This window comes from Rhamphochromis longiceps, linkage group LG12 (assembly GCF_057381845.1).
Source record: "Rhamphochromis longiceps isolate RC_006_pf linkage group LG12, R_longiceps_female_GT1.1, whole genome shotgun sequence".
Classification (NCBI taxonomy): Eukaryota; Metazoa; Chordata; class Actinopteri; order Cichliformes; family Cichlidae; genus Rhamphochromis; species Rhamphochromis longiceps.
The window spans coordinates 14292971-14305360 of NC_140568.1; the positions used below are offsets into that span (position 1 = coordinate 14292971).

General features: G+C 41.7%; 1 protein-coding gene across 3 annotated transcripts in view; it reads left to right on the forward strand.

Moving 5' to 3' along the window:
• The first annotated feature begins 1974 nt into the window (after positions 1-1974).
• ppp3cca (protein phosphatase 3, catalytic subunit, gamma isozyme, a) overlaps positions 1975-12390 on the forward strand; it is a 35863-nt gene continuing 25447 nt past the window's right edge. For 2 of the 3 annotated variants that reach the window (XM_085424866.1, XM_085424868.1), the window contains exons 1-3: positions 1975-2795; positions 8214-8411; positions 10636-10760. In XM_085424866.1, the coding sequence (XP_085280992.1) occupies positions 2735-2795; positions 8214-8411; positions 10636-10760 (384 nt within the window). In that variant the 5' untranslated portion in view covers positions 1975-2734. The remainder of the gene's footprint in view (positions 2796-8213; positions 8412-10635; positions 10761-12390) is intronic. The other variant, XM_085424867.1, reaches the window with a different exon arrangement.

Consider the following 12390-nt stretch of genomic DNA (forward strand, 5'->3'; position numbering starts at 1 on the left):
AGTTCGCACAGTAATGTGCAAAAGTCTCGAACCACCCCTCGTTTCTTATATATTTTTTTCCAGGAAATTGCAAAGTAGGTGCAGCAATTTATCGAAAGGTGCAAACATAAATGGCACAAACAGTTTGTACAAATCTTCTTTGAACAGATGTACGTGATTGTTGAACCTGCCCTTTCTTCTTTTGTCCTCCATGCCTCTAGTTTTAGGCTAATAGCTCTTTGGGAATCACCTTGTTGCAGCAAAAATGCTATTTTATGTCTGTTGTCTATTGTGCATAGAAACAGCTTTGATCTATCCCTTGGTTGGTGCCTTTTTATGCTGGAATTCATGGGTCAATGTTAAGCAGCTTAGCAAACAAAACAAAACAAAAAAAACATTCCTGTAAAATTAGTCAGATACAAAGACTCAACTGAAAAGCGGCTAGTGTCCAAAGAAAAACTTTGCAATTGTGATAGATTTCTATACAATCTGCTGTATTTATTTTTAGTACAGTGAGTAAATTACTCACAGTGCAGGCTGGGAAAAGCAGTTCTGAATATAATTCTGTTTTGTTTTGTATGGCAGTGTGAATTAGATTAAGATACAGAAATCCAGAGTTTAGTTGTTTTTCCCCCAGCTCATGTATTTGTAGAGTATAACTGTTGAGCCACCCCTCATTTCTTTATGCCTTCCTTAAAAGAATTACAAAGAAGTCTAACTCCTTTAAAGTGCTCTTGAGCAATAAGCCTCCAGGCTTTGTCAGTCTTTAAAATTCAACTCTACATTTATTTGATATAAACATATGTCCATGCAGAGTGGTTGTCCACTACAATATGATTAGGTTAAATAGGCTACTACATCATAAATGTTGTGTATTAATAAGAGGTGTTTTTGAATCCATGCAATGGAAAAACCTACTTTGTCTCTTGTTGGACCTGCAAGTGCACTGAAACACAACAGTGTGCACCTTTACTGAATTCAAAGCTATTCCTTGAGAAAAAAAAAAAAACATGAGACCCTTTAGTTACACTTCTGTGGGTACTAAATAAATAAAGGGAAGGGATAGCTCAGTAGGTAGAGTGGTGGCCCCATGATCGGAAGGTCGGGGGTTTCGAATCCACTGAACGGCTACCCTGAGGTACCCCTGAGCAAGGTACCGTCCCTACACACTGCTCCCCTTGCTTCACTTAGTGAATGGGTTAAATGCAGAGAGGAATTTCCCCATGAGGATCAATAAAGTATACATTATTATTAATCTCTAAAGTGGATCTACTTAGCTAGCTTTACATGATTCATAAAATAATCCTTATCTATCTTAAATGGGTGAGGCTCTTTATTCATTGACAAAAACAAGCATTTTTAAGCCACCCTCTCTTAAGCCAGCTTTCTTCTAATTGGCTGCTTCTAACAAACAGAAGGTCTAAACAGCAGGATAGTAGAGCAGAGTTGCTGTACTGAACAGCAAGAGCTGGGATTCTGAAATGACCGTAATAAGCATATCCCCTCAATTTGACATAATTTGGATTCAGGTTTTTAAAAAAAATGTATGAGCTGAGCAATTAAAGCAGTCTAAAGCCTGAGCAGTTGGCTCACAGGATTACTTTTACCTCGTAATCGGAAATTTTAATAACAACCATTCACATGTTTAAGTCTTCCTATAGATTCTAAACCCTTTCTTATATATAAATTTTCTATATAAGATCACACATTCTAAAGTATCAGCTAAGACCAGTTTCCCAGTTATACGATCGAACTTTGCATTAGTTAACTTGGAAATCAATAAAACAGGAAGCGTTCATTGACAGTTAGTAAAATGACAATCCAAAGGAGAACGCCAGAGGGAGACATTGTCACGGTTGACATAGTAACTCGTTATTAGCTGGCGTGGTATTTGGTGGCAGTCTCTCCATTCGCTTATATGTAGCAACCAAGCAAACTGCGGGTTACTTTAAAAAAACAGAACAATACGAAGAAGTGGGTTTGTCGTTTTGAACGCACCCTTAAATCACGTGTTGCGTTTCCATAGTCACGTCATATGGGCTCCACCATGTTGTAGGAAACCCGCCGCTGCTCCTCACTCACTGTCAGATTAGAGTTTAATCCGAGGAGGAGGTGGAGGAGGATACTCTGTCAAGACGCTGTCTGCATCTCGGGAGGACTTGCGCTCTTTATGCATTCAGAATAATCGCGATTCGCGTGCTGCTGTCACTGTTTCCTTCAACGAGCGCCCCGCACACTGAAGATGAAACGCCAGTCTTCCGCTGCTGTCTTTGCCTGTCCGCCGACTTGCCAATACGTTAAGATGTTAGCTGGCTAACTAGCTGAAAAAGAGTAACTAAATCGGATTAGCTGCTAACGGCAGCCTCCCTCTGGGTAACAACCGGGTATTATTTGCTGCACTTGACAAATATAGACCATCAAGCGCTTGTCAGTGTTTGCGTTAATTGTATTTCTACGACAGTGTCAAAATTCCTACTTTGTGCTATAGTTATTCGCTAGTGTTAATGTTTCTGCGAGCTAGCTACGTTATTAGCTAGTCAAACCACAACAAAAGCTGGACCTCTGTCGTTCTCTAGTCTGCACAGTTCGTTAGGGAGGGCGAACATAAAAGTAGTAGTGCCTCTGAACCCCCACCCCCCCAGCCGAAAGTCAAGACGGAGGTGACGGCCAGACTTGGGTGCTAGCTGGTCCTGAGACTAGCGGGCTGAGAAGTGTTCGAGATTTAAGCCCCGACACATTAGCGTTCAGTGGAAACATGTCAGGAAAGGATAAAGACAAGCCGGAGAAACAGTCCACAACGGAACGGCTCGTAAAAGGTGAGAGTCTCTCACAGTACCAGCGCATCATGCATGATTTGACTGGAAGCTAACGTTTGGTACAGAAAACCACCTGTAGCGTTTGAAGAAACTTTGTTTAAACACACTCGGGCTGTTGCATGACAGAGTTGCACTTAATGGTTATACCTGGTCACACAAGTCACGCTTTATAAAGCGACATATACACTTAAAGTCTCACCTTATCATCAGTACGTGTGTGAATACTAATGTGTACTATTGCAGTCTCATAAGCCTTTCAGTTTTATCAGGGGGATGCTCAGATATCTGTGGATGAACCTGAATCAGGTCAAGATCATGATTTCATAAAAGTATTATTTTCACACTTGGCCACTGGTACCTATGCCAGTGATCGCAGCTTGGCACAAATCAAAGCCGAGAAGCCGTCCTCTCCGGTCACCTTGATATTTCAAATGAATGAACTCTAAAATCATGAGGCCTTCTCTTGGGAATACCCGAGGTCTGCTCAGGTTACCAGTGGAGCTCGACAACAAGACGGATTCCTTCACGCTTACATCGTCCAGGCTCATTGGACAGACTGGGCGAACATCTGTTGTGTCTCCTGTATGATGGCTGAGGCATAGCAAAGTCTGAGGTAGCCCCCCAAAGAAAGAGAGTCTAACCCCACCCCTGTAACCACCACCGCTTGCTTCTTAATGCCAAAGCAGCCTCCATCGCTGTCTGCAAGGGCACTAGTAGAGTGTCCTGCCAGGGGACTGGAATGCTGAAGTGTGAGCCAGAAGGGAGAGAGTGAGTTAATTGTGGAAAGAATCTCCCCAGTGATGTTCCCAACATGGCCAGCCACATGGTGGAGAGAGAGAGAGCATCACAGTGACAGGGAGGAGAGGAGGACTGTAGATTGAAGTGAGGCTCGGTTTCTTATTAGTGCAGATTTTAAGTAACAAAAACAATGGGTTTGAGTCTACCGTCTAACCTGTGACTGTAAGAGGGCTTAACTGATAGACCTGTTGAGACTAATGCTCCTCTGGTTGTGTAAGTCAGCAGTTAAGCTCAATTAACTTCCTTTGACCTGGTATTTCGTCCCTCAGAGTCGGGTCTGACAGCTGAGCGATGCCGCAAGACCCTCAGTGAAGTTGAGATTTGGCCCTTCGTAAAGATTCGTGTCACTTTTGATGCGTATCGAACTCGATTATTGCTCCGTGATAAATCTGACCCTGCACCTAAAATAAAATCAGACAGGCCACAGGGGCAGCGGATGCAACTACCACCCCACTTGATCGAGTGACTGAGACGGGAAATTAAAAACCCAGGCTGTGCCTGTTTAGCTCGTGAAGGGTAATGCATTCACTGATAATTAGAGCAATCTGAAGTGGACTTGACAATTCATGCAGCCACAGTGCACTCCATTCATCTCTGCCCAGCCGCATCTTTGTAATTCAATCCTCTCCCATTGTGTGGATTTTGAAACAATAGCGAACATATTCGAGACGCCGGCTCATATCACTGTCCAAAACATTATCCTCAGTGGGCAGGATGGCAGATAGTCGCGTCTTTGTTTCTTGAGTCGTTTGTTGTCCTGCCAGGCTGTGGGTGTTGATGCGGTGCAGTAGCGGCCCTGCGTCTGTGTGTGTGTAGTTTTGAAGAGTTCATCAAACATTAATGCTAATTAGGCCAGGCAGCCTCTAATAAGAAGCCACTCTCAGGGCGGTGGCAGCTTAATGTTATATTATTAGCTTATTATTTTTAACAAAACATTTTTCTTCACTGGGTAAATGAGCGGGCTGCTTCGCTTCCCCCCCCCCCCCCCCCCCCCTCACCACGAAGTGGAGAGTGTAAGTGTGTGTGTTAGCGTGTGTGTGTTTACTGGCAGCCAGAGGTTCATTTGTATCTGTGTTTGAACAGATAGCTCCAGTCTTGATCGTGCAGGCAAATCAACCCCAGAATTTATTATTACTGCTATTATTATCATTACTGGAGGACAGCAGGCTCTTTCCTGTTGAGCTGCATGGCTTGTTCACTCCACTGGCACTGAGAAAAGTTATTGTCCAGCATGTGAGGGGAATGGGGGGGATTACCAGCTAGCCTCCAGGCAATTGCTTGTAAATGTGGTCAGCGCTGCTATTGCCTGAAATGTTTAACAGTCAGGTTATGTCATGCCCATTCTGTATCTTTATGATTTTTTTTTTTTTCTTAAACAGGGCCGGCTTTGTCCGTACAGGAACCTTCTTCCAGTGTGACAAAGCTTTTAAGTAAACAGCCCCTGAATCTCGAAGCCCTTGCTAATAGAGGCTTTACCTAATCTGTTCTTAAGGCTCGTACCTCAGCTTACAGCTCTCTTTGCGGCCGTGCCTCGTATGCTTGGGAGCACTTACTGTTTATTTATACCACACTAGCCAGTGCATGACAGCTTGTCCTCAACACAGGCTAGTCAAGTCGGAGCTTTTCCACTACAGGCCAGGCAGTAGTTTGTCGCCCAAATAACATCTTGTGACTTATTCCCTTGCTTTATTGCACCAGCAATAAAAACACGGCACTTATTTCCTTGTGGGGGAAAAAAAAAACAATCTGCAGATCTGCCTCTAAACTCTTAGTCTAGACTCATGGCATGAGCCTGAGTGACAAATACATTTGGCAACCCCAGGCACCACATCACTGATTAGTAAAAACACACACTTAAGTCTGAATCCCTTTTTTTTTTTTTTTCTCTCTTCAGCTTGCAGTTTGATTTACTGTGTGTAGGTGTGACAGTATTCTCAGAATCCCTCTCTCTCTCCTTTCTGTGATCATTGCCGCCTGCACCACTTAGCTGATACCGGTGTTTGTCTCCTTCCACGATTCCTGTGAGGGATGGGTTTAAAAGAAGGGTCCTATCATCAGCACGATCCCAGATCGGCTCACCTCTTTTTGCATGCCATACAGACGGTGGCTTTACACCATAATTAATTGGTGGCATAATGCATTTGTGTTCGCTTGGTCTGTTGTTGGGCGTACCAGGCATAATCCGTTTTACCTCTCAGACCCAGGCAGTGAGAGCTTGGATCTCCCTCTACTATTGTTTTGAGCTAGCGCAGATTAGTCGGCAGCTATCTGCTCCTGCAGCTTTATGAACCCATGATGCCAGTGTTGGAGCACTAATCTACACCGTGGACACTGTTTTAAAACAGTTATGCAATTTTGATATAATTCCCTGCATTATAGTCTCTTGTCAGAGAGCTAGATTAAATATTGCTTCCGTGATTACTAAAACGTGTTGTTTTCCATACACGGTAAGCTAATGCCCCAACTGCATTGCTGTCACACTGCCTCTGTGATACATTTTCCAGGTTTACTTGTTACTCACTTAATTGTGTTTTGATCGTGATGCTTTCAGGTCTCAGCCTCAAAAGCACTGACCTTTAGTGATGATGGTAAAAGGATTGTGTAGGTGGTGTGGAGCAGCTTATGGGGGGAGGGAGGGTGCGGCTGGGGGGGTTAAGTGAGGTGCAGGGCTTCTTGTTGTTTGTCTCTTACATGGAGTCATCATGTAGGTGTATGCGTCGCTGCTTCTGTGCAAGTAACTTCGTCTTGGCTCAGTCAAGGAAAATGTCACACCTCATGACTTCAGCTGAAGTGAATGCAGGCTGAGATCCATAATGTTTTTGGGTTGTTTTTTTTTCTTTACTGCTTTTTTCTTTTGTGTTACTTCTGGGGTAATCTGTCCTTATGTATCAATACTACTTCTAAATTAACATTTTGATCCAAGGGTGGACTGCTGGGACCACACAGTCTTATTCTTCTGATGCATTCTTCCTTTTCAAAGGGAGGTTTTCCTCCCCGCTGTCACCAAGTACTAATCAGGGTAGCGTTATTGTATTTGTTTCTATATTATTGAAATGGTGAAAACTCTAATAAAACTGCTATGAAACTACATCAACAGAACTAACGCACACCAGCTGTTTGATACGCTGCCCATCTGATCAGTCCCACGCCTCCAGACTCACAAACAGCTTCTTCCCCTGGGCCATTCGGACTGTTAAAAAACACTGCCCCCCACACCCCACCCCACCCTGCCCACTCACCAGTAACTCTCATCACTCAGGTCACTCACACACGGACTCTATTGAGATCAAGTCTGCTCTTTTCACTTTGCAACTTGTTCTCTAATGTGTGCCTTTCTATTGTTTTTGTATATATTGCTCTTGTTTATCCATATTTTCCTGTTTGTTATTTAGTCATACTTAGTCATAGTTATATTCTATTCTGGCATAGTTAGTTTGGTGCACCCGCAATTTTGTTGTACATGTACAATTACAATAAAGGGCTATTCTATTCTATTGTAATTAATAATTAATTGAATGCAATAATGAACATTGAGAGTATTTTTGGTGTTTTGCAAATATAGTAAATAAGTCCTATGATTTCTTTTTTCTCCAAGCCGTCTCCTTTTTTTCTCTCCATATAAAAATAAGATTGAATCATAATCTGCGGCTGCTCACAAATGGTGAAAATCAGTTTATCCTTAATTGGTGATGGTGGTTTCTTCTGGAGAATCAGGCCTTCAGACTTTGCATCATGCTGGAGTTTTTCTTTGGAAAAGAAAAACTTAGAGATTAAAAACCAAAAAAGGGAAAAATGATTTTTGACTGGAATCTTGATCATTACCAAGAAATCCAAACAAACTTCTTATCATGATCTATTTCCACTTCACTTGATTTTCTGGACAATCTTTGAATATTGCAACATTACTACCAGACTAGTATGTCTGAAGTGGACATTAGCAGCTCTGTGCTGGTGCTGTAGTGGAACCAGATTACACCATTACAGATTGCTTTGCTTCACACTGGTTACGCCCTTAATGCTAATTAATGCGCACTATCAGTGTAAAAATTCCACAAATGCACTTCATCTTAAGGATGCAGTGATTTTTTTTTTTTTGATGTTTAGGCGAACACATTTTCAGATTTTTAGATGAACTGGGCCAATAATCTTAATGCAGCAATTTTGGCAGCATTCGTTATATAAACACAAATGAATATGTTGCCAGCAACTTAGTTACTGTCGATGCCCTTATAAGCTTGACTTTGACAGCTTTTTAGCTTTTTATCATAATTCAGGAGGAAACCCCACATCCCGTGACAATATCGAGATTTGGTCCCACCCCTACCATGGAAGGTTTTTCTCGAATGATCGAGGATTTGTTGATGTTTATTGGTGAACCATAATGATGTCATCTTGGATGGCTAAGAACAAGCAAATATAATAATTGATAAATAATGAGCATCATCATGCTTGAATTTTTCTAAATTGTCTGAGTCATGAATCCAGGCAGAAGTTTGAATTTTGGCACAGATTGTCTCACTCCCCTGTGACGGCATTGCTCCCCTTCAGTTGTCATGCAGCTGCCAACCTAAGCTCAAATATGACTATCATAATGATTTTTTTGTTTTTGTTAATCAACAGCTGTGCCATACCCTCCACAACATAAGCTGACTATAAAAGAGCTGTATGAAGATGGCAAGCCCAATGCTGAGCTGCTACGCAACCACCTCGTCAAGGAGGGCCGCGTGGAAGAGGACGTGGCTCTCAAGATCATCAATGACGGCGCCAACATCCTCCGTCAAGAGAAGTGCATGCTGGAGGTGGAGGCACCTATTACAGGTGAGATGCTCGATATTAGGAGCTTAAGGAGGACTGTGTCATGTGTTTAGTGAATTTGGAAATCATTATTTAAGTATTACTTGCATATTTTTTCAGATCTGTTTCCAGGATAATCTAACAAAAATGCAGATTACCCTTGAGCTGGAGGTCTACTGTTCGGACTCTCGATAATATTGCCCACCCACATGTGCTGTACCCTACACTAGATCCATTTAAGAAATTGTGCTGCTCCTCTGTAACTGACTTTGAACTTTGACATACAGTAAAGAGCACAGTTCAACAGACTATCACTGTCAAGTAGTGTAAAGCAGGTGGATGTAGAATAAACAAGCTATTTGAAGACATCTGAGCAGATGTTTAAAGTCTGCTTCGGTGATGCTTCAGCATTATTCCACTGCAGGCTTGTTTATGTTCTATGGCTGACGCCTCACTCTTTCACCAGATCAGAGGGCCTCGCAGGCTGTCAGTCAGGCTTTGACAAGTGTCAGCTCCTTAGCTGACCCTATCATACTCTGTTTTGTTTTTCAACCTCAGGAAGCAAAACCCTGTTAAAACTACTAAAGCTAAACTCTGGGGGAGGGGATGACAAGCATGATAAATATGGCTTTGCACGTTTATGTGATTGATTAGAATAGCTCATTCAGCTCATATAGTTTGTATAGCTGAGTAGTCCTAGGTAAAGAGATATGAGAAGTATTGCTTGGTCAGTTGTTCTTTAAATACGCAGGAAGTATTTGTACAAAGTCCTGGCTGTGCTACTGTTTCGTTCTCATTGAACCCACAGATAAGTGGCTTTCATTTACTGCATAATTCAGAAGTAGTGACTTCAGTGACAGTGAATAATAAAAAAAATTTCAACTTAAAAAGAATTCCCCCCTCCACCTCTACAATGGTTGAAAAGGTTAGAAAGGTACCGCCACAGTCTGTATTGTTATGATAAAGGAAGTGACTTTTATCTGCTCCCTTGTCACAAGTGGTCACTACAGCAGGTAGCTCCACATGCTTGTTTTGAGTTTTACCTCAGATGCCTTTTCTGACGCAACCCCAAAGGGCCTTGTGTGTCCAGCTGGAGTTGAACCAGCGACCTTTTGCGTGCCAAGCAAACATCAGCATTTACAACTTAGCTTAAAATTTAGCGTGCAGTATACTCAATCTTTAATAATCTGTTGCAGTGTCTATAACCCTTCTATGTATATATTTCCATTCATTGAGGGGATTCTACGGCTTTGTCAAGTCACAGTATAGCTTACGCACTGGTCACTGCTCTGAAACTGTGAGAGCAGCACAGCTGAGTAACCATCTATCTGTATGCTTAAGTATGCACTCACCTCATCTAAAAGGTGCGTGTCTGTACTCAGGGAAAAGCACAGCTTTAGTAACTGGAAATGAAGCGAACGTAGGTTTTTATTTTTCCAGCTTCTCGCCCCTGTGCCGTCTGGATTATTTATAGTCCTACAATAATATGAAATAGATGGAAAGACCGACCTGCTTGCGGGCATGCATATCTGAAACAACATTAAACCATCCTACACGTCAGAAGTCGTGATGTCACATTAGCATGGTTTGAGCCCACTGGTAACCTTAGTTTCACCGTCCGCTATTGACCTAAGTTGACCTGGTTCCAGGTTCCACGTGGATATCTACATGCTTTCACACCTGTGACCACACAGACTACCAAGCATGCATCCTATAGTCACACTAGATAAGGAATAACAAGAAAACCCATTGGCTGGTGTCATAAAAGGAGAGTGCAGTGACCCTTCTCAGCTTCAGAGTGAAGCAATACCTACTTTATCTGAGTGATCGCCTTCTCCCTGTGATTCTATTTCTATGGAATCCATGTTTTCCAGGATTACAGGTCACAGATATACTATCACTGATCATAGCAGAGTTTTCATCAGAAGAGTTGTTAAGCCTGGTGGGTGCAGCAGTGGCAGCCTGCCAGAAGTATACTGGTGAAAAGCCACAAGGAGTCAGTAAATGGTTTAAAGTAGATGTGGGCCACATCGTCTGGTCCCAAACACGTAAAGGTCATTTTTGACTTTTCTGTCCACCATCATCATCAAAACAACAAGTAGGATAAAATCTTTTAGGAGAACTATTTGAACTATTTGCATTTATGGCCATTACTTTCATAAGAGCAGCATCTATATCCAGAATAAGTAATATGGCTATAATATGTAACTGAGAAATTAAGAGCAACGTGTTTGTCTGTCTTTGGCAGTATGTGGAGATGTACACGGACAGTTCTTTGACCTTATGAAGTTGTTTGAAGTCGGAGGTTCACCGAGTAACACGCGCTATCTTTTCCTTGGTGACTACGTAGATCGAGGGTACTTCAGTATTGAGGTGAGTAGTTGTGTTAGTATATTTGAGTCATTTTTATTTTTACTTTAATAATAATGAAACATTTATTTCCTCTTTTGAATATTTTTCACTCTGGTATCAGTAAACACTGTATGAACATGCTGTATAGGTTTGGTTCACAGATAACGCTTGAAAATTATCTGCAGTTATCTTGGCATGTGTCAGTGTTAAAAGGTTATTTCTTTATCTTCCAAATTTTTATATTTTCATGTTTTTTTGCATTTAAATGTTTCAATTTTAAGGATTAAGAAGTCCTTTACAATAACAAAAAAATAGCAATTTGAAAGCATTTAGCTTAAGTAGTGAGATTTAATTTATGAATTTAAAGAAATAATCAGACTTATAACAATGTTTTGGTTTTTCTTTGTAGTTTTTTTTTTTTTTTTTTAGAAGGGTTATTCCTCATTTTTCTGACTGATTTCAGATCTGGCGACTTTGAGTAAAGCGTTTCAGATATTTAAGCTGGGCTGTTAATAAATGCTAGGCAGGCTCATTCTTTTGTGGGAAATAAATGGATTGGGAAAAAATGCTAATGTAATCAGTTACTATTGTTTATCTAACAGTGTGATATGTTTTGATGTATTCTAACTGTATGTCTTGTATGTTTAAGAAAAAAAGCTGTCTTTATATCCAATTTGGATACAAGTGTTACTGTCAGAAAGTCAAATCTAGTTTAGTTATGTTTTGGTGGCTTCTTATACTGCTGCTTGTATTCTAAGTGTATATGATGTTGTAGTAAGACCACTGGCTGCAAGTCACATTGAAAGGGCTAGAGCTGATGTAATGAAAAGCATTTGGACTTGAGCGTGTTTCAGTGCCACTTTGATTCAGATGGTTGCTCATGGTGAGAAAGGCTGCTAAAATGTGAGTACTACTGCAGTGCTCCTTGACCAAATGGGTTTTTGTGCCCTAACTTTTATTTCAGTGACACCTCCAAAGGGCACACTTTTCTACATGCTGATTAGAACAGTTAAAAATAAGACAGAGGAGTGGAGCAGAAAGCTGCAGTGCGACTCTCAAGATCTCTGGCTGGAGGGCTGTGCCTGTAGTGCGTTTGAATTTATTGCAGTTATAATGGTGAGCTGGTTTAAAGGCGATCGTGGCTCAAGAGTTAGGAGTTCGCCTTGTAATCGGAAGGTTGCCGGTTCGAGCCCCGGCTTGGACAGTCTCGGTCGTTGTGTCCTTGGGCAAGACACTTCACCCGTTGCCTACTGGTGGTGGTCAGAGGGCCCGGTGGCGCCAGTGTCCGGCAGCCTCGCCTCTGTCAGTGCGCCCCAGGGTGGCTGTGGCTACAATGTAGCTTGCCATCACCAGTGTGTGAATGTGTGTGTGAATGGGTGGATGACTGGATATGTAAAGCGCTTTGGGGTCCTTAGGGACTAGAAAAGCGCTATATAAATACAGGCCATTTACCATTTACCATTTAAAGTAAAACATAAATCACACATTTGGAATGGTTTGTGTACATTACAAAAAAACAAGCATTTATTTATGTGTTGGTCCCAAGGAGCCAGACTTTCTTGTAGCCTTTAAATTTGTCATGAGCAATCATTCTCCAGGCTCTCTGAAGGTCTTTAAAAGTGTTTTTTTTTTTTTTTAAGACATTGGCTGC